The sequence below is a fragment of the Microcaecilia unicolor genome, chromosome 5 (assembly GCF_901765095.1).
Source record: "Microcaecilia unicolor chromosome 5, aMicUni1.1, whole genome shotgun sequence".
NCBI classification, from domain to species: Eukaryota; Metazoa; Chordata; class Amphibia; order Gymnophiona; family Siphonopidae; genus Microcaecilia; species Microcaecilia unicolor.
The window spans coordinates 232633104-232656468 of NC_044035.1; the positions used below are offsets into that span (position 1 = coordinate 232633104).

At 41.5% G+C, this 23365-nt stretch overlaps 1 protein-coding gene across 1 annotated transcript in view; it reads right to left on the minus strand.

The window, feature by feature from the left end:
• Positions 1-23365, minus strand: part of TBX19 (T-box transcription factor 19) — a 107744-nt gene that overhangs the window by 37733 nt on the left and 46646 nt on the right. Inside the window, 1 exon segment of the mRNA XM_030204946.1 lies at positions 16687-16821. Within this exon segment, the coding sequence (XP_030060806.1) occupies positions 16687-16821 (135 nt within the window).

The window sequence follows — 23365 nt, forward strand, 5'->3', positions numbered from 1 at the left end:
TTATCTTGTCAGTACTTGTAGTGTTGCACTCAAGATGTCGGGTGTGCTCTGGATAGCCGCCTTTCCTTTAACTCATAACTTTTTTCTTGTTTTATTTTGCTCATATAGTGCTTCCTTAGCCCTGGCTATATGAGAGGACAATCACTGGGTATGGGTGGCTGGAGGAGGGGGGGGCAGGGGAGAGAGGACAATCGCTGGGTATGGGTGGCTGGAGGAGGGGCAGGGGAGAGAGGACAATCGCTGGAGGAGCAACGGAGAGAGGACAATCGCTGGGTAGCTGGAGGGGGGCAGGGGAGAGAATATGGGTGGCTGGAGGGGGGCAGGGGAGAGAAGAGAATCGCTGGGTATGGGTGGCTGGAGGGGAGGGGAGGGTTGCTGGACATGGGTGGATGGAGGAGAGGGAAGGGAGAGAAGAAATGCTGGACATGGATGGAGGGGAGGGAAGAGTGAGGAAGGAGATGAGATGAGGGGAAAGGAAGACAGCAGAAAAACTGCACATGGATGCAGAAAATAGGCAGAAGCTGGATCCACTGGACAGTCAAGTCTGCGGAGAACCCAGCTTTTACTTACGGATGTAGGGCAAGAAATGAAGAAGAAAGGCAGAAAGTAAAGAAATAAATGGAAAGGAAGCCCTGGAAACGGAGTTAAGAGGACAGATAGCAGCAGAATCGGATACTGGCCAGCATGATCAGAAAAACAAAGTCACCAGACAACAAAGGTAGAAAAAAAATCATTTTATTTTCATTATAGTGTTTGGAATATGTCCACTTTGAGAATCAGTTGCTCAACATTAAAAGTTTATATTTATTTACTTATTTATGGCATTTTATCCCACATTAAACGTGAATTAGATTGGAATCTGGGATCATTTAATTTTTTTTTCCTGGAGTAATGCATTCCCCCCCCCCCCAGTCTCTCTCCCTTTCTATAGCCAGCTTTGCAATTTGGGGGGGGGGGGGCGCAGAGGTGGACCGGGGAGAGAGCCTGTTGTTAAACATTTACCAGCGCACCACTGGACACTATATACACGGACTCTACATGAGCAAAGCGCCACAGGAATGGCTAAACAGGGAAAAACAGACTGAAGGAAAAGGCTGCTTTCAAATAAGGACAGGAAAGAAGCAGGCACACAAGAGTACAGAAAGGGATAAGGAAGACACCAGAGAAAGGCTGCCTAAAAGAGGCAGCGCTCACAGAAGGCAAATACCAAGCACTGCACATAAAGGGTTAACACTGAGAAAAGGGAAACTTAAGCAAACAAGCAGGAACGAGCTTACCATGGACAGAAAGGCTGCTTAACAGAAGCAGGACTCACAGAAGGCAAATATCAAGCTCTGCACATAAAGGGTTAACACTGAGTAAAGGGAAACTTAAACAAACAAAGCAGGAACGAGCTTACCATGGACAGAAAGGCTGCTTAACAGAAGCAGGACTCACAGAAGGCAAATATCAAGCTCTGCACATAAAGGGTTAACACTGAGTAAAGGGAAACTTAAACAAACAAAACAGGAACGAGCTTACCATGGACAGAAAGGCTGCTTAACAGAAACAGGGAGAGACGAGGCAGAAGACAAACCCAGCTGCCCTGCAGAGAAGCAATCAAAGACACGCTGGATACAACCAGCACGCGCGCGCGCACACACACACACACACAGACCACAAACAAAAGGAGAGAAGCAAAACTCCCCAAAATACACACTGTGCTACGAGCACAGCCAGAGAAAGAGAACCAGAGCTCTGCTGACAGGAATTAATGCTAGAGGGTATGCTTTAGGGAGAGGTAAGTTTAAATAGGTCTGAGGTCTGCTGCTTCAGACATCAGCTCAATCCCTGACAGGCCAATCAGAAGCGAGTCCCAGTCATTCCCCTGCCTGTCTCAGTAGAATCATAACAGTCTTCTTCCAGTCCTGTCCAATCTTCACCAATACATTTAGGAATCTTCAGGCTATTGACTCTTGCACTCACTTCACCTGTGTTCCAACCCTCTTCTCAACCACTGTGTTATCCAAGTCTGTCAATGAGGCTGTCTCTTCCTTTAATACTATTCTCTCCTCTGCTCTGGATCCTTTCACTTCTCCCATTCTTCATTCTGTAAGGCGTACCAAACCCCAGCCTTGGCTGACCTCTAGAATCTACTACCTATGTTCCTGTGCCCGATCTGCTGAACGCCTTTGGCTGAAATCCCGTGCTCATGCTGACCTCATACATTTCAAATTCTTGCTGACCTCCTTCCAGTCTGCTCTTTCACTTGCTAAGCAGGACTACTACATCCAGTTGACAAACTCTCTTGGCTCAAACCCTCAATGTTTCTTTGCCAAACTGAACTCTCTCCTCAAAGTGCCTTCACCCTCAATCCCCCCCTTCACTTTCTCCCCAGACTCTGGCTTAGTACTTTCATGGTAAGGTTCACAAGATTAACTTTGAGCTCTAAACCAAGTCACCTCCACCTCTTCTTCCCTCAGTCCATTCTGTCAACCCTCCTTCAACCCCTGCCTCCTTTTCTTTCTTTTCTGAAATCACTGAACAGGAAACGGCACATTTTCTTTCCTCCTCTAAACTAACTACCTGTTCCTCTGATCCTATTCTGACCCATCTACTTAGTGTCACCTGCCTGTCCTGCAAACAACACACAGTTCAGTTATCCCTCTGATATGTAGTCGCGTGAGCCGAGGTTTACTGTGTGCAGCTCACAAAAAGGCAAAGGAACATAAACAAACATCATCCTGAGAAAGATGTTGCCGAATGAATGCATTAAAAATAAGTATTAATTTCTATGAATAGAATCAATTTGATTTACATCAAATTCAAAACCACACACTTTAGTAAAGAATAAATATATTATTTATTTTAGTGCAAATTAAGGATTATATTGCACTTGTTAATTTATAACCATAAGTAAAAGTTAAATAGTATAAATGTTATCAATGTTTCAGTATCCTACTGGATCCAGTTATCACACTCTAAACTATTTTACTTTTCAGTAAGAATAAACAGAATTATTTCTAATCACAAATAAGTATTACCCAACTACTGACACATTGTGCATAAAATTTCCTAATATAACTATTTTAGATTTTTTTTCTTTCCCCAGATTCTCAGTCCCTTAAGATAAGTACAGTGGGGGAAATAAGTATTTGATCCCTTGCTGATTTTGTAAGTTTGCCCACTGACAAAGACATGAGCAGCCCATAATTGAAGGGTAGGTTATTGGTAACAGTGAGAGATAGCACATCACAAATTAAATCCGGAAAATCACATTGTGGAAAGTATATGAATTTATTTGCATTCTGCAGAGGGAAATAAGTATTTGATCCCCCACCAACCAGTAAGAGATCTGGCCCCTACAGACCAGGTAGATGCTCCAAATCAACTCGTTACCTGCATGACAGACAGCTGTCGGCAATGGTCACCTGTATGAAAGACACCTGTCCACAGACTCAGTGAATCAGTCAGACTCTAACCTCTACAAAATGGCCAAGAGCAAGGAGCTGTCTAAGGATGTCAGGGACAAGATCATACACCTGCACAAGGCTGGAATGGGCTACAAAACCATCAGTAAGACGCTGGGCGAGAAGGAGACAACTGTTGGTGCCATAGTAAGAAAATGGAAGAAGTATAAAATGACTGTCAATCGACAAAGATCTGGGGCTCCACGCAAAATCTCACCTCGTGGGGTATCCTTGATCATGAGGAAGGTTAGAAATCAGCCTACAACTACAAGGGGGGAACTTGTCAATGATCTCAAGGCAGCTGGGACCACTGTCACCACGAAAACCATTGGTAACACATTACGACATAACGGATTGCAATCCTGCAGTGCCCGCAAGGTCCCCCTGCTCCGGAAGGCACATGTGACGGCCCGTCTGAAGTTTGCCAGTGAACACCTGGATGATGCCGAGAGTGATTGGGAGAAGGTGCTGTGGTCAGATGAGACAAAAATTGAGCTCTTTGGCATGAACTCAACTCGCCGTGTTTGGAGGAAGAGAAATGCTGCCTATGACCCAAAGAACACCGTCCCCACTGTCAAGCATGGAGGTGGAAATGTTATGTTTTGGGGGTGTTTCTCTGCTAAGGGCACAGGACTACTTCACCGCATCAATGGGAGAATGGATGGGGCCATGTACCGTACAATTCTGAGTGACAACCTCCTTCCCTCCGCCAGGGCCTTAAAAATGGGTCGTGGCTGGGTCTTCCAGCATGACAATGACCCAAACATACAGCCAAGGCAACAAAGGAGTGGCTCAGGAAGAAGCACATTAGGGTCATGGAGTGGCCTAGCCAGTCACCAGACCTTAATCCCATTGAAAACTTATGGAGGGAGCTGAAGCTGCGAGTTGCCAAGCGACAGCCCAGAACTCTTAATGATTTAGAGATGATCTGCAAAGAGGAGTGGACCAAAATTCCTCCTGACATGTGTGCAAACCTCATCATCAACTACAGAAGACGTCTGACCGCTGTGCTTGCCAACAAGGGTTTTGCCACCAAGTATTAGGTCTTGTTTGCCAGAGGGATTAAATACTTATTTCCCTCTGCAGAATGCAAATAAATTCATATACTTTCCACAATGTGATTTTCCGGATTTAATTTGTGATGTGCTATCTCTCACTGTTACCAATAACCTACCCTTCAATTATGGGCTGCTCATGTCTTTGTCAGTGGGTAAACTTACAAAATCAGCAAGGGATCAAATACTTATTTCCCCCACTGTATGTAAATGCAGTGCTAATGCAAAGTGTCTCTCTCTCTGTCCAGAGTCCAGTTATCCTTATTTTTCCTGTAGTACTTAGCTGGATTCCTGCTTTCTTGACCTTGGGATCAATTCTTCTTTGTTGGTTGACTTTACTTTGGTCTTCTTCCTAAACCTAAACCTTAAGAAATAAAAGGAGAGATTCTGCCTCCCTGCAGTGTATGTACTCTAATATTAGCCTGCCTGCAACAGGAATCTAAACTGTATTCTAAAATAAGCAAAATAAATTAAAATAAAGTCTCTGAGTCTGATTTCCTAACTTGACATAATACACATTTATTTCTTTTCCCTGACTAGGAAAGAGCAGTTGCTGAAATTGCAGTTCATCACTGACCATGAGGCATATTTTCAAAGCACACACAGTCAAACTGAATTCACTCAGCTCTAAGAGGTTCTATTTCAGTTAAGCCTTTACTTTTACCCTTCTACATCCAATGTTTTTCTACTTGGCAGAATAAAATATCTTTAAATAGGATTCCAACTATCTTTCAGCTTAAATAATACCAATATCCCAATTAAAGCCTATGAAGCAGCAGCTTTCCTTTTTAAAGAACTAAATCAAAACTGCTTAACTCACAGTACAAACCTCTTATACCTTTAGTACTCCCAATCAGTATATTCCCAGTCAGTCTTTTATTATTACTCTCAATGTTTGTCAGCTATTCCTTCCTCACAGACCTCTCACACACAGACACACTTAAGAAGATCTTCTCTCATGGAAATCTTCTGTTGCTCTCTTTAACTGTCACTAAGCAAAAACCCTAACAGGAGTAGTGCAGCCAATCAGGAATCTCTAGTTGAGACAATATTTCCATACAGAAATTCTATTAGGCATTTTAGGATAAAAACAAGACATAAAACCTTCGTTTTGGACTCAAACTTCATAGTTAAGGTCATAACCATGCTCTAATGTTTACCCTATAAAATATTCCATGAAAATTAACCCTCACATACCCAAACTGGAACACTCCAAAAATGGACTCATTTGCATGAATTCCAAGCTTCAAAAACCTTACAGCTAATAAGTAAAAGTTTCCAGCATCTGAATTCTAATCTTGAAATGCATGCAATCCCTTTTTAAAATATATTTTCAGTATTTTAAAACTTGCCAGTGTCAGTGCAGGTCTCCATTGACACTACTGCACATGCGTCCCAGAGCCTCCCTCAGCTCCCAGATGCCAGGTACTAAATAAATAAAAAAAAATTCTTCCATTGGTTACATTAGCACTATCTCTCTTATTGTGCTCCCTTCTATCTGTCATATCCTCAGTTTTTCACTTTCCACTGCAACTGATCCTGATGCCTTCAAACATGCTGTAGTTACTCCACTCCTCAAAAAACCTTCATTGGACCCTATCTGCCCTTCCATCTATCGCCTCATCTCCCATTTCCCTTTCCTATCCAAGCTACTTGAACGTGCTATTCACCACCATTGTTTTGACTTCCTTTCATTTCAAGCTATTCTTGATTCACTTCAATCTGGCTTTTGCCCTCTTCATTCAACTGAAACAGCCATTGCTAAAGTCTCCAATGACCTGTTCCTGGCTAGATCCAAAGGTCTCTATCCTATCCTCATCCTTCTCAATCTACCTGCTGCTTTTGACACTGTTGATCTCCGCCTACTCCTTGATACGCTGTCCTCACTTGCATTCCAGGGCTCTGTTCTTTCCTGGTTTTCTTCTTATCTCTCTCATCACATTTTTATTGTATACTCTGGTTGCTCCTGCTCCTCTTCTATCCCACTATCAATTGGTGTAGCTCAGGACTCTGTCTTGGGACTGCTTCTTTTCTCCATCTATACTTCTGCACTTGGTGCTCTGATTTTCTCCTGTGGTTTTCAGTATCACCTTTATGCTGATGAGTCCCAGATCTACCTCTCAACACCAGAAATTTCAGCAGGAATCCAGGCTCAAATATCAGCCTGCCTGCCTTACATTGCTGCCTGGATATCTCACCACCATCTGAAACTTAACATGACCAAGACTGAGCTTCTTATCTTTTCCCCTAAACCCACCTCTCCTCTTCCCCCATTCTCTGTCTCTGTGAATAACACTCATCAGCTCATAACCTTGGGATCATCTTTGACTCCTTAATCTCTTTCACTGCACATATCCAATAGACTGCTGAAAACCTGTCATTTATTTCTCTATAATATCACTAAAATTAATCCATTTCTTTCTGAGCACACTACCAAAACCCTTAACCACACTCTTATCACCTCTCGCTTAGACTACTGCAAATTGCTTCTCACAGGTCTCCCACTAAGCCATCTCTCTCACCTTAAATCTGTTTAAAATTCTGCTGCATGACTTATATTCTGCCAGTGCCTCTATGCTCATATTATCCCTCTCCTCAATTCACTTCATTGGCTCCCTATCGGTTTCCACATACAGTTCAAACTCCTCTTATTGACTAAGAAGTGCATTCACTTTGCAGCTCCTCAGTATCTCTCCACTCTTATCTCTCCCTTCACTCCTCCCCAGGAACTCCATTCATTGGGTAAATCACTCTTATCTGTACCCTTCTCCTCCACTGCCAACTCCAGACTCTGTTCCTTTTATCTTGCTGCACCATACGCCTGGAATAGACTTCCTGAGTCAGTACGTCAAGCTCCACCTCTGGCCGTTTTCAAATCTAGGCTAAAAGCCCACCTTTTTGAGGCTACTTTTAGCTCCTAACCCCTATTCATTTGTTCAGTATCCATGTCTGTTTTATCATTCCCACCTTAAGTAATTCCCTTATCCCTTATTTGTCCTGTTTGTCTGTCCTGATTAGATTGTAAGCTGTGTCAAGCAGGGACTGTCTCTTACATGTTCAAGTGTACAGCACTGCATACGTCTAGTAGCGCTATAGAAATGATAAATAGTAGTAGTAGTAGTACATACCTACTATTACAGGCTAACTTCTGTAGAAGGATTTGCAAGGATGTGACTGAGTTCAGCCCACATATTCACATCTCATTACTGCCTGGATGTTGACTCCTGGTAAACCACTGCAGATCTAGGAAATCCATTTTCCAGTCTTCTTAAGGGTGAAAGCCTAACTCCAATGCCAGTAAGGTAGATTTTTACTGTTAGGTTTGTGAATCTGGATCCCAATGTACATAAATAAAGTAAGGGTTAATTTGTGAGCTAGAAGTATTAGGAGAATAGAGAAAACTGCTTTCAGTCTAAAACATCAAGTAAAACTCTCTCAGATTATGATTATTGTTTTAAAGGAGGAAAAGACTTCAGATGCTCTGTATTCACTTGTAAGAATGATGTATTCAGTGTGAATGCTTGGCTGCCTGGTATCCACAATTAAAGATTAATTGTCTTCGTGTAAGTATCCTGCGAGCTTCCTCATGAGCCATAAACCTCTATATACTTCAACCCTTATCTGTATTTAGGGACTACTATAACGCTTACTCCTGTTAGTTATTAGGGATTCTCAGTAACATACTTATAAAGTTACAAAAAGGTACTTATCTTCACTATGGCTTTGTCTGGTGGGAACGCTCTACAGAGAGCCCCTGTTTTGCTACAGTGCTTCGTTAGGAGCTGAACCCTCGGCCACTGAAAGTACCCTAAGAAGTAAGCAAATGCAAATTATTGGAGAGAGAAAAGAAAAGAAAGTTTGTAACGCAGCGATGGAACTAACAGCTAGGATTATTGCCTACATTTTCTCACGTCCTCCTCCTTTTCCCTGAGGACCACTGAATACAAAATGGCGGACTGAATTTAACCAGACGCCTCCGAAGCCCTCCTATTAGAGCAGGTCTCAACTCTTAAAGAGACATGTGGAAATTTGTCCCGCTTAGTAATGAGGCTTACTATTAAAACTTCAGAGAAAAGCTTTCCATTATATCTGATTATTGAGCCCATTGGGAGCTAAAGTTTTTAACTTGTTAATCCAGCATTGTTCAACCTGGATTAGTTTATGGTCTCGGTCTCCCCCTCTGATGGACTGCGGGATATGATCAATGGCGATGCATTTAAAGTCATTAAAGGTGTGAGATGCTTCCATGCTATGGGCTACAAGCGGAGTTTCTGTATGCTGGTGCCTTATGTTAAACTTATGGTCACATAGGCAATGCTTTAATGCATGTATGTTACTGAGAATCCCTAATGACTAACAGGAGTAAGTGTTAGTAGTCCCTAAATACAGATAAGGGTTGAAGTATAAGGAGGTTTTTGGCTCATGAGGAAGCTTGCAGGATATTCACACAAAGACAATTAATCTTCAATTATTATACCAGGCAGCCAAGCATTCACACTGAATACATCATTCTTACAAGTGAATGCAGAGCATCTGAAGTCTTTTCCTCCTTTAAAACAATGATCATAATCTGAGAGAGTTTTACTTGCTATTTGTATGAGTAGCAGGGCTTTTTTTGAGGGGGTACTTGGGGGTACTGAGTTCCGGCATCTTTTCCACTGTCTGCTAAACTTGACCCATGGTTCTCGTATTTTAATGAAAGGGCTCAGGTTCTACATGCAAATTCTGCCTTGTCATAGATTTTATGACTGGTTGCAGGGGTCCTGGCTATTGTGGGGTGAGTCCCTCAATGATCACTATACCTCTGAAGGATGGCCTGGTATTTGAGTACCGGCACCTTTTTTGCTAGACAAAATGCACTGACAAGTAGAATTAGTTCAGCAGCAAGTGCCAGTTGTTGTTTCAGTCTAAAACAGCAAAGGAAAGCAAAGGGAGTTGGTGTTCCAGACTCAAGGCCACAGCAATATGTGAAAAAAAGATGATGTATGTGATAGAGAGACTGTGTTTTGATAGAAAAGACTGATAAGATTGTGGCCTTTCTGTTTTAATTAAAATTCATAGATGTTTCTTTGTTTGTAAAACCTTATAAATATGCACCCTACCTAGGCGAATGCTGAAAACAGAATTGCAGTGCCATGTTGTGCTGTGTGTGTATGATGTATTACTATCTTCAGTGGTTCCCAAACCTGATCCTGGAGGCACCCCAGCCAGTCAGGTTTTCAGGATATCCACAATGAATATTCATGAGAGAGATTGGCATGCAGTGGAAGCAGTGCATGCATATCTCTCTCTTAAATATTCATTGTGGAAATCCTGAAAACCTGACTGGCTGGGGTGCCTACAGGACCAGGTTTTGGAACCATTGCTCTAGTGGCTGGTCTTCTAAATCAACAAACTGGAACTTTCAGCTACATAGTACATAGTAAATGATGACAGATAAAGACCTGTACGGTCCATCCAATCTGCCCAACAAGATAAACTCATTTACATGGTATGTGATACTTTATATGTATAGCCAAGTTTGATTTGTCCTTGCCATTCTCAGGGTACAGACCGTAGAAGTCTGCCCAGCACTGTTATTGTACTAAGTTCTGAAGCTAAAGTCGAAGCCCCTTAAAATTTACACTCAAGCCCATCCCTATCTATTCAGTCATGATCAGGGCATAGACCGTAGAAGTCTGCCCAGCTCCCATTTTGTTTCCCAATTACTGTCATCACCACCCAATCTCCACTAAGATTCCGTGGATCCATTCCTTCAAAACAGGATACCTTTGTCTTTATCCCACACACGTTTGAATTCCATTATCGTTTTCATCTCCACCACCTCCCGTGGGAGGGCTTTCTATGTATCCACCACCCTTTCTGTGAAAAAATACTTCCTGACATTAGTCCTGAGTCTGCCCCACTTCAACCTCAATTCATGTCCTCTAGTTCTACCACCTTCCCGTCTCTGAAAAAGGTTCATTTGCTGGCAAAGATGTGTTTAAATTTATTTTATTAACAGAGTTGTCTTCAAAAAATAAATACAATCAAAATAATATCAGGAAGGATTCCTCCTCCCCACCAAATTTACCACCAAACTGTAAGCGTAATTGTTCTCAACAAGTGTTCACTAGCCTTGGAGAACACCCATTTCAGAAAGATTAGGAGATGGTTGTCCTCGGCCAATAATAGAAAAAAGAAGGGCATCCCTGACGAGCACTTGGCCGACTTTACTTGGTCCATTTTTTTTCACGACCAAACCTCAAAAAGGTGCCCCAACTGACCAGATGACCACCAGAGGGAATTGGGGATTGTTGGAATTTATTGTATTTTACATGCATTGCCTGTCACCTATTATTTCTCTGTGATTACTCTGTGACCTCTGATGTGAATTACTTAGAGAGGTCACACAGCTATGCAACTTCCTGTTGGGGGTTAGACACAGCAGATGCAGCACATGCAGCACATGGAGCACATGGAGCTCATGATCTCTCCTAACCTGAGAGGATCTATGGTGGTGTGAGCATCCATTACCATCTAAGCACATGGAAGGAGCTGATAATACAAATGTATAGTAATATGTATATATAAGCCTGTCTGATTATAATCTAACTACAAACTGTGAGTAAACAGATGTTTTGTTACTTCAACTTTAAAGTGACTCAGCAGTGAATTATTCAGGGGTGAATGAGAGAGAGATGAAGAAAGAAATTAACATTTCTAAAGCTGAAGCTGTGTGTACTAAAATCTGCTAATTATTTACTACAAATAATCCAACAAAAGGGTTATGGGCCCAGGGCCAGGAATTGAAAAAGAAGAGAAATATTACCAGGCAGAAAAAAAGGCCACATTTTTCTCTTAAGTTTTAAAGGAAAGATTCAGTCTGTCTCTCTCTCCCCCCACACAGCAGACAGAAGGCTAAGAAAATGGCTGAGGGAAGAAATTCACCATTTTTCTATTCTCTCAAGGTGCCTAAATTAACTGAGTTTAATTATCGGCAGTGGGAACTAAGATTCATATGTCTCCTTCGAGCAAAAGGATTAAATATATGCTTAGACCAAGACAGAACAGCTGAAAATATGGCTGAATGGGACAATGCAAACTATTATGTGAAGTGCATGCTTTTGGAAGCTCTCTCAGAGAAACAAGCCATATTAGTGGAGGGAAAAGATACACCAAAGGACATCTTATATAAACTGAGAACTATGTATGCAACTACATATGCAAAGCAGCAACCAATTTGGTTAGCAGAGTTGAATGAAACCAAATTAAGGGATAAAAGTAAATGTAATGATCACATTATGTATCTTATGTCTTCATTTCAAAAGCTAGAACTTTCTGGAATTCCCATGTGTGATGCATTGAAAAGAGCATTTCTTTTTACCTCACTATCAAAGAAGTTTGATGTTTTTAGGTCTGTAAATGAGGCCATTGAAGGGCAATCTTTTGAACAGGCAACATCAAAACTAAGGCAGGAATGCATAATAAATGATTCTGAGGAGATGTGTTCTCAAAGCAAGTCAGAGAGAAATGAAACAAATTTCTTGGCAAAGAACAGAGGAAGGCGGAGCTATGGGAAAACTCCACCCAAGGGCAAGCTGATTTGCTACTCATGTGGAAAGGAGGGACATGTATCTAAATGGTGTAAGGAAACACAAAACACTCCCTCTAGCTCACCTAAGCCAATGGAACTAAAGAATTTTCAAACCAGGAAATGTATGAAGGACAAAGATAAACACAAGGGCTTTCTAATGGCAGAAAAATCTTTGACTATGGTAAATAATAATTCAAATGAAAGTACTTGGATTTTGGATTCAGGGAGCACATGCCATTTAACCAATTGTAAGAATTTCTTTCAGGAAATGTGTCCAGAGGAAGGTATTCTTAAAACTGCAAACGCAGGGACTGCTAAGATCCAAGCAAAAGGTATTGGATTCTTAAAATGCAAAGTGTCTAATGAAGTTAAAGAAATTCCTGTAAGTGATGTCTTGTATATTCCCCAAGCAGTTTGCAATATGCTTAGTGTATCTACATTAGATAAGAAGGGATTTGTGATTCATTTTGAAAACAGTAAGTGCACAATCTCTAAAAATGATGAAGTGTATGCTGAAGCTTTTATGCATAATGATGTTTATAAGCTGAACATTTCAGGTGAAGCCTCACATATGGCGCAAGTAAGGAAGAATGATGGTAAATGTAGTCTGGAAATCTGGCACCGCCGCCTGGGACATCGTGATTCTAAGGTGATCCAGGATCTTTACAGTAAGCAACTGGCCACCGGCATTCAGATAAGTGCAGATGCTGGTAAAATGGAGAAATGCATAGACTGTGTTACTCAAAAAGGTGTGAGACCCTCATTTCCTGCATACACAGGAAATAGGAGTAATAAAGTGCTGGACTTAATACACAGTGACTTATGTGGACCGTTTAATATCCCATCATTGGGAAATAACAGATTTGTGCTAATATTCTTGGATGATTTCTCTAGATACTGTGTGGCCTATTTGCTGAAAGAAAAAAGTCAAGTCACAGACATGCTGAAGAAATACGTAGCCATGGTGAGCAATAAATTTGAAAGAAAACCAAAGGTTCTTCAGACCGACAATGGTGGTGAGTTCACTTCACAAAGCATGCGCACATTTCTAGAACAAGAAGGCATTCAGCATATCACAACAGTAGCTTATACACCAGAGCAAAATTCTGTTGCAGAGAGAAAATTTAGGTCACTTGTGGAAATGACCAGATGTATGCTGTCAGATAGCAATCTCCCTAAAAGACTATGGGGGGAAGCCATTCTCACAGCAGTGTACCTACAAAACAGAATGCCAACTAAAGGCGCTGAGCGCACACCACATGAGACATGGCATGGTAGGAAGCCAAACCTGTCACACATAAGAACATTTGGAAGTACAGCATATGCTCATGAACCAAAGCAAAGAAGGCATAAGCTGGATTCCACAACAGAAAGGGGCATTTTAGTTGGCTATGCTCCAGGACACAAAGGATATAGAATTTTGAATCTGAAAACTGGCATTGTTGGCATAAGACATGTTACATATTTTGATGAAAACAAAAGGGTTGATAAGGCTGGATTATCCCAGATGAGCCTTATCATCCAGAATATGAAACTAGAACCATAATAGACATGCCAGTGTATATAAATGCCATACCAAGGCAGATGTCTGAAAGCAACTCACCTGTATCTAACGAGGAACAGGCAGAGGAAACAGACACAGAAAGGATCATTGAAGAAGACAGTACAGTTGGAGAAGGGGAATCAATTGGAGAAGAACTCTCAGATTTAGAGGATGCGGAAAGGTCAGACCAACCTGTTGTCAGACGCTCATCCAGGGAAAACAAAGGTGTTCCACCCCCAAGACTGTCTTACCTAACAAAGTCAGCAGAAGCTCAAGAGCCCTTAACATGGGATGAGATTGAGAAAATGCCAGCAGAAGAAGCTGCTGAATGGCATAAAGCTGCACAAGAAGAAATTGATGCATTGGATAAAAATAATACTTGGATTCTTACAAAATTACCTCCTGGCAAGAAAGCTATAGGATGCAAATGGGTATTCAAGTTAAAAAGGAATGCACAAGGAAAAGTGGAAAGGTATAAAGCCAGATTAGTGGCAAAGGGATATCTTCAAAAATATGGAGAAGATTTTGATGAAGTGTTTGCACCTGTAGTGAAACACACGACAATAAGAACACTTCTGAGCATTGCAGTCTCAAAAGGCATGCAAGTCAAACACATTGATGTGAAAACAGCGTTTCTTCACGGAGATATAACTGAGGACTTGTACATGGAACAGCCAACAGGTTTCATAAATACAAAACAAAGACAGCTAGTGTGTAAATTAAACAAAGGTCTTTATGGATTAAAGCAAAGTGCAGAATGTTGGAATGAAAAATTGCATGAAATATTGACAAATTTAGGATTTAAGCAAGGTGAAGCAGATAAATGTTTGTACACTAGGTGCACAAATGGACAATATGCATACATTTTAGCTTTTGTTGATGATCTGCTCATTGCAAGCGAAAGTGAGCAAGAGTACAAGGACATTGTAAAGTGTTTAAACCACAATGTTGAGATAAAAGAACTTGGTAATGTGTCATACTATCTTGGTATAGAAATTGAGAAACAAAATGATGGTTCTTATCTTCTAAGCCAGAAGCAGAAAATAAATGAGCTTATTGAAAGTTTAGGTATGCAAGATGCCCAAGTTGTAAGCACTCCCATGATCACTGATTTTCTGAAGGATGAAACAGTAAGAGAACCTTTACCAGATAACATCCAATATAGATCAGCCATAGGTAAGCTTTTATATCTAGCTACCACATACAGGGCTGATATAGCAAATGCAGTAGGAATTTTGAGCAGAAGGGTCAGCTCACCTACCAAATCAGATTGGACTGCAGTTAAAAGGATGGTAAGGTATTTAAAGGGTACCATTGATTGTAAATTAAAGATTTCAGCCAATAGTAATCCAAAACTAATATGTTACTGTGATTCAGATTGGGCAGGGGATCATTCTGATTATAAATCCACAAGTGGATATGTGTTTATGTATGGAAATGTACAAATTTCATGGGCCAGTCATAAACAAAGTATTGTGAGTTTGTCTTCTACAGAGGCTGAATACGTGGCCGTATCGGAAGCGTGCAGAGAACTGATGTGGATTGAAAAACTTTTGCTGGATTTCGGAATAGCTGAACAGAGACCAATCCAGATAATGGAAGATAATCAGAGCTGCATCCGACTGTCACAGAATGACAAGGTTCAGTCACGCACCAAGCACATCGCAACGAAATACCACAACGTGCGAGAGTTGGCAAAAGAAGGGGTCATCAGTCTACACTATTGTCACACCAGTGAGATGACAGCTGACATCATGACCAAACCGTTACCCAGAGAACATTTTGTGAATCTGCGTATAAAGCTTGGACTTTGTATGAATAAATAATTGCATGACAGTTATGCATGAGAAGGGGTTTGTTGGAATTTATTGTATTTTACATGCATTGCCTGTCACCTATTATTTCTCTGTGATTACTCTGTGACCTCTGATGTGAATTACTTAGAGAGGTCACACAGCTATGCAACTTCCTGTTGGGGGTTAGACACAGCAGATGCAGCACATGCAGCACATGGAGCACATGGAGCTCATGATCTCTCCTAACCTGAGAGGATCTATGGTGGTGTGAGCATCCATTACCATCTAAGCACATGGAAGGAGCTGATAATACAAATGTATAGTAATATGTATATATAAGCCTGTCTGATTATAATCTAACTACAAACTGTGAGTAAACAGATGTTTTGTTACTTCAACTTTAAAGTGACTCAGCAGTGAATTATTCAGGGGTGAATGAGAGAGAGATGAAGAAAGAAATTAACATTTCTAAAGCTGAAGCTGTGTGTACTAAAATCTGCTAATTATTTACTACAAATAATCCAACAGGGATGACCTCCCCTTACTCCCCCAGTGGTCACTAACCCCCTCCCACCATAAAAAAACAAGTTTAAAAATACTTTTTTGCCAGCCTCTATGCCAGCCTCAAATGCCATACTCAGGTCCATCGCAGCAGTATATAGGTCCCTGGAGCAGTTATAGTGGGTGCAGTGTACTTCAGGCAGGCAGTACTGGGGGGGGGGGGTGGGGGGCTCAGCACCCAAGGTAAAGGAGCTATGCACCTGGGAGCAAATTCTGAAGTCAACTGCAGTGCCCCCTAGGGTGCCCAGTTGGTGTCCTAGCATGTGAGGGGGACCAGTACACTACAAATGCTGGCTCCTCCCACGACCAAATGGCTTGGATTTGGACGTTTTTGAGATAGACATCTTTGGTTTCCATTATCGCCGAAAACCGAGGACGACCATCTCTAAAGTTGACCTAAATGTCAAGATTTGTGCGTCCCTGACTGTATTATCGAAACGAAAGATGGACGTCCATCTTGTTTCGATAATACTCATTGCCCCGCCACTTCACGGCACTGTCCTTAGAGTTGGGCGCCCTTAGAGATGGTCGTCCCCGTTCAAAAATGCCCCTCCACGTATCTTGAAGAGTACAGCTAATCACATCCATTATGAACAGATAACACCATGTCCTTCTCAGTTACCCAGTGATACAAGAAATCTTCATCCTCCCTTCTGTTGATTAATATAGTAACATCGTACACAAACTTATAGATCATACTACCCACCTCCTCATTTTGATAGGCGGTCACAGCTATGAATTGCGTTTCAGGGAAGGAGCAGTTGAGAACCATCCTGTGCAGTCCACCCACACGAACAATATGAATTTGTGGCTCATATTTGTGCAAAGAGTTCAGCATTATCTACATAAAGAGAGAGAGAGAAAGTGAGAGAGGTCCATCAGCACACAAGACCCTGCATCCATTCCTGGAGAATAGCACAAAAGCAGCAGGACTAGGAGCCACTAAAAGATCTAAGAGAGATACCCTCAGATCACACCATTTGTAAAACCTTGGAGTGAGATAACACTAGAACTTACATTTTATATCCAAGCTTGGCAGTGTAAGACTGTGATGTTTTGTGACTTACTTGTCCGATATTGTGGCTCATTGAATGGCCAGCAATGACATTTTTTTAGCAGCAGATATATCAGTAATGCAACAGAAATAGCTCAGCTGCTGAAATGAAATTAGGGTGGGGAATTGTGTCATTAGAGAGAGTGGGTGACGAGAAGTGAAAGAGGGACATTGATGGTGACAGGGTGGTGAATCAGATAGAAACTGCTTCTCAGGACTGGATGGGCAGATGAGAAACAGAGGCATGTGGGGGTTTACTTGAAAAAGATTGGTATGGAGGAGGGGCATTGAGAGAGACTTCCCTCTCCCTCTGTTTCATCTTCTACCCTGTCCCCCAGCAGTATCTCTCTAGTGCCTCAAACCCCCACCAGGTTCTTAACTCAGAGGTCTCCCTCGCTGAATCTCTTACCCGGTTCTGTGCAGCACTCTCTCTTCCCCAAGGTTCTTCCTTTCCATCAGTTTCTCTGAAGTCAACCCTCAACCTCATAACATAGTAACATAGTAGATGATGGCAGATAAAGACCAGTATGGTCCATCCAGTCTGCCCAACAAGATAAACTAATTACAATATAGTATGAAATGATACTTCATATGTAAACCCGATCTTGATTTATCTTTGCCATTTTTAGAGCATAGACCATAGAAGTCTGCACTGGCCTTGTTCTAAAATTTCTGAAGCTGTTGTCAGAAAGCCTGAAAAGCTCCACTCCAGCCCATCCAAATCTATTCAGCCTTGATCAGGGCACAGACCGCTGAAGTCTGCCCAGCACTGGCTTTCCTACCTAATCTTCTTTGGATCCGAACCTCTCCCTTACCTCATTCTATCCTCGGTGCCTGAGAGAGCGTGACTGCTATAGTAAGGCTAGAGAGAAGAGGTAATGAGTGTGTGTATGTGTGCAGGGATGGTTTAACCATGAGGCAACCTGGATAATTGCCTGGGGAGAGGGGAGGGGAAGAGTAGTTGCACTTAAAGTCAAATAATAGCTCCTGATATCCACACAAACTAAAAGAGACATTGGCACTTTAAATCACTTGGTCTTCACATAGAACTATGCCAAATGTCCATTTTCACCATGATTTTGTTTAATTTTGAGTTTTAGGCTTTAATATTTTATAAGAAATATGTTTTGCTTTGTCTATACACCTCTGGCAGGACACTGAGTTGATAGTTTCAGTTCTTTGTTATTTTTTTATTTTGGGGGGGTGGGGGGGAGAGGGGAGGGAGGTTAAATTCATCCTGGAAAGCTATTTCAACTATTTAATTTGGCAATTAGGAAAAATAATCCAGATCTTACAGTAATGCTAGATGCAAACAAAGATTTGATAGATTCATATAGTCTTACTTGTTCTACACATTAAAACATTTTGAGTAACCTTAAAATTTTATGAAACATATGTAGCTTTTGTATTTGTGTCCCAGGGCAAGTGGTTTAGTGAATGGACACCTGTTGGACCTGTTTTTCATAAAAGGGAGAACCTAATTAATTTGAGAGTTGTCCAACATTCAAAGGTTTCAGTTCAGTGGAACAAATCATAAAATGTGTCTATATACAGATGATTTCCTAATATAATTTACTAATGTGAGGAAATCAGGTAAAAAGACTATTAATTTTGAAAAGTTTAAGATGTTCTACATTGGTCTAAGATTTTCAATTTACTTGGGTATCTCTGCAGTTAAAAAACCTCCAGCATCATGTGAACAGAAACCCACTTCTTCAGAAAATCAAAAAAGGATGTGGAAGAGTGAAACAATTATATATACAGTACATTGGACTTAAAGAATTAGCCTGCTAAAACTGAAGCTTTTTTTTCTAAGTTACAATTTCTTACATTTATTCTGCAATGTTCCTAATAAGATATTTTCAAATATAAATGGTCACATCTTCAGTTTTATGTGGAATAAAAAGGTACCATGAATCTTGTTGGGCAGACTGGATGGACTATACAGGTCTTTATCTGCCATCATCTACAACGTTACTGTGTAAACTCAAAACCCATTGTACACCTAAGGAAGGAGGGAGGATTGGACTCCCTGATCTACAGAAATACTCCTGGGAGGCTAGACTTTGGTGTATAGAATCATGGCTAAGGACAGATAGACAGGAACTGTGGGTTCAAATTGAAAGAGTACCAAGTGGAGCTTATGTGCTCTATTACTGATTTGATCTATTGCCCAAAAAGCCAGAGACGAGAAACAGAGAGAGAGAACAGGAGAGGAGAGGAGAAGGAAAAGGAAAAGGAAAGAAAGGGAGAACAGAATATGACTGCAAGGAAGGGAGGAAAAACCCAGTGGAGCCACAGGGGAAAGAGGGAAGAAAGACAGAGTGGGAGAGGGACGGACTGATTCAAGAAGCATGGATGTGAGGAGGGACACAGAAGAAGGGTGCCAGAGGTGGCATGAGGAGGGAAAGAAGATAGCCAGAGGGAGGAGGAAAGAGACAAGGAGATGGAAGACTAGGAAGAAATGTATTTTCTGCATTTATACCCTACATTTTCCAATCTGGTGGTAAGTTCAAAGTGGCTTACAGTAACTCAGATAAGCAAGTTTTAAGTTGTTTGAGATCGATGCAAGTCTGGTTTGGTTCATTCAGTGATCGTGTTGTGGTGTGATGGCCGAGATCTCCTTGGTTATGTGGTTTCATCAGGAAGGAATTTCCTAAATACCTGTAGGTGTGTTTTGAGATGTTTTCAGAATGTGAGATAGTTGTTCATGGATTTTCATTCATAGAGACTTCCAAGTTTTGGTGTAGATGTATGTGAAACTCAAGATAAGTGGATAGAGACTATTGGTTGCAGAATAAGAGAGAGCTCATTCCTTGGGATACTGGAAATGGAGAGCTAGGATGGTGTGATAGAAGAATACGATAGAGATACAGGGTGAGAGTTACAAATAGAGGAGATGCAAAAGAGTGCAAATGATATACTAGAGAGGCAAAGATGGAGAGAGATGGCATAGAAGGCGAAAGGAGAGCTAGAGAAAGGTATTTGTTATCCAAACGCTGTTTAGATAAGTGTTCTGAATATCTTTTTAAAAAATATTTAACATGACAAGATAACGTCACCAAGGAAATAAACAATATATGAAGAAAAAGTTATCAAAAAGAAAGGAGAAAAAATATGTAAAGGAAAATACATAATCATATACTGTTGTTAGTCCACAATCATGGGGGGGGGGGGGGGGGGGGAAGCAACAAAGGCAGAGATATATATTAAAAGTAAGAAAAAAGGAAACCAGATGAAGCCTTAATGTGGTCACAGAGGTTCAGAAAGCAGTCTCTGAGGAGCACTTGAGGTAAGTACCCCTTTTCCAGTTAAAAAAAATTAAGTGAAGTTGAAAAACACAGCAGGCATACATTGCTGTCGAAAGTTTCTGAAGCCACTTCATTCAACTATTGAAAGCGGCGTCATATCTTCTGCAATCATCAGCAAGCCTTCATGATCAAATTGTTTCTGTGAAATAGTTCCTTGTCTGGGCATAGAGCTGTTGAATGGCACTTGAATACATTTTTTTGCCGGTAGCTGTGGTTGCTTGGATAGATCACCTCCTTTGGCACTCCGCTTTTTGCCGTTCTTTGTTGCCATTATTGACTGCATGGCCTTGAACTTTGCATGATGACTAGGATGTTGTTTTAATGCAGTGTTTTGCACATAAGTTAATTTATGGAAGTTAAACTAAACATCCTTAGCACTGTTCCCTCTAAGCTGAGCGGGAGTCCTCCAACTGCATGTCGGCCAGCAAGAGGTGGTGCTGCAATATTACGTTTTCAATTGATAGAGAAAAGGCTCCCTGGAATCCTGCAGAGCTTGCTTGCCTATCCCTCAATAAATGAAGGAATGCAATTAAGGGAGAGAGATAGAGGCTCATTTTGAAAGCACATACAGTAGACTTACAAAGTCACATAGGTTACATATGTAACTTTGTAAGTCTGTGTGCTTTGAAAATGAGCACCTAAGTGATTTAAAATTTCATTTTTACTTGAATTTTTACGTAACTAAATTGCAACAGGATTAAACTCAGGGCCTCTTTTATCAAGCCACGCTAGCGGTTCCCATGCAGCAATGCCGACGGAGCACATTCAAAGTGAATGGGCTTTGTTGGCATTACCGCACCAGCAGCCACTAACTCGGCTTGATAAAAGAGATGCTTAGATTTTTAAATCACTTGTCAGATAGTTATAAATTACAACAGCATTTTAACATAGTGCAGCAGTTGGTAGATATGTGCTGCTGCCACATTTTAACTTGCCAAACCAGCGCCATATAAATGAAAATTATATGAAAATGAGATGCTAACAAGTGGACAATCAGTGCATCAGTAGCCTACAATATTCACCTTGAGATGCCTGATGAAGATTGTGCTTGAAGTGATATTGCCACTGATCTCATGCTGTGCACAGAATTTACAGTTTGCTACAGATTTTTGTCATCTGGTTTATCACTTTTCATTCTTGATTTCTCATAAAATTACCTCACTACTAAACTATTCATTCTGGCTTGTTTAAAAAGTAACATATTCATATATCAACAACACTAGCTATGCCATAACACAAAAGCAAAGAAATATCCCCAATGCAGTTTCTCATTTTATCCAATCACAGTCTAGTACTTCCTTCCTATTCATCCAATCACAGTATAGTTTCTCATTTTATCCAATCACAATGCTTCCTTCCTATTAATCCAGTCCTCTGCTGTTTCTCATTTTATCCGATCACAGTAGTTCATTTTTATCCATCCAATCACAGTACACTTTCTCATTGTATCCAGTCACAATGTAGTTTCTCATTTTATCCAATCCTGGAGGAAACATCCATAGTTCATAGTCTGCTATTGAGACAGACATAGGGAAGCTACTCCTGCCCAGGAATTGGTAGCATAGAATGTTGCCACTATTTGGGTTTTATGCCAGGTACCTGTGACCTGGATTGGTCACTGTTGGAAACAGGATACTGGGCTAGATGGACCACTGGTCTGACCCAGTATGGCTATTCTTATGTTCTTATATTGCTCAAGAACCAAAGATATATCACAAGAGAACTGCACTAGCAGGGGACTTAGTAAGACAGTAAGCAAGCAGTGCAGAAGACAAAAACTGATATTTTTGATGTTAACTATGTACTTAAAATGTAGTTAAACTACTGGGCAACTGCCAACTATTTCTGCATAGTTAGCACTGCTAATACCCACATTTGCTTACTTATTCAGCTGCTACCTATCATCCATAACTCCTCTAGGAATGTACTCACGTTCCCTGCATTCATAACCCCCACTCACTCTGAGGAGGCCATTTTATAAAGGTTTTATAAATTTACTTTTGCACGTAAATTTACCCCAAGGGCTACGGTATATAATGGTGAAAAGACTTTCACCAGCCTGACAGCTTGAAGCAGTGCTTCCCAATCTTGTTGTGCATGTGACCCCATGATTGCGGCCAAATAAAATTGTGTCCCGTCCTCGTCTGATGTAACTTCCGTGAGGGCGGGACACAGGGAGGGAAGGAGGCCTGAAGGGAAGCGATCTGCTGCTGCCTGCAGTGCTTTCACACGGAGGTGAGAGGCGCAGTGATTTCAATGCAGGGGGCCCGGCCCGGTGGCAGACGGAGGGGGGGAGTGGCAAACTCGGAGGGGGTGGGGGCGGGGCCCCAGGGGCGGCCTTGCCCCGGGCCCGGCCCAGTCTTTCTGCGGCCCTGCTCTCTGCTGAAAGCCTTGTAAAACTAGGCCTGAAGTGCATACACGCGCCCTAGGAAGGCGGCACAAAGCAGCAGAAAGAAGGCAGGTTGCCGTACAGAGAAGCATCATGGGTACCACTCCCCCCAAAAATGTTGAGTCGGGGGCATGAGAAAAAGGCATGACAGAGCTGCGACAGTCTTATTGTTATCCGCATTGAACCAGAGTTTGGTATCTGTAGAAAATGAGATCCTTGGAACATAACATATGGATTACAGTCATGAAGGGCAATTCTATAACTGGGCATTGCATGTGTAAGTGGCACCTTAATTGGTACTTATGTGTGTAAGTGCACTAAGTGTTATTATATAAAGGAGCATGTAAATGTTGTAGTGCATAACAGCAAGGGAATGTACAAATGGGTGGGGTATGGGCGTGCCTTCTACTTAAGCATGCACCATATAGAATATTCTAATTTATGCGCACAGAGACCTGGTAGAAGTGCGTACCCCTAAATGTAGGCACATCGATGATGATTTACGCTAATATTCTATAATGGAATCTTGGTGCCAAGGTGCCATTATAGAATTGACGCTCAGCATGCAGCATTGAGGCGCTAAGTAATAGAATTGTTCTTTAACTAGGGAGAGCACAAGTGGAGGCTATAT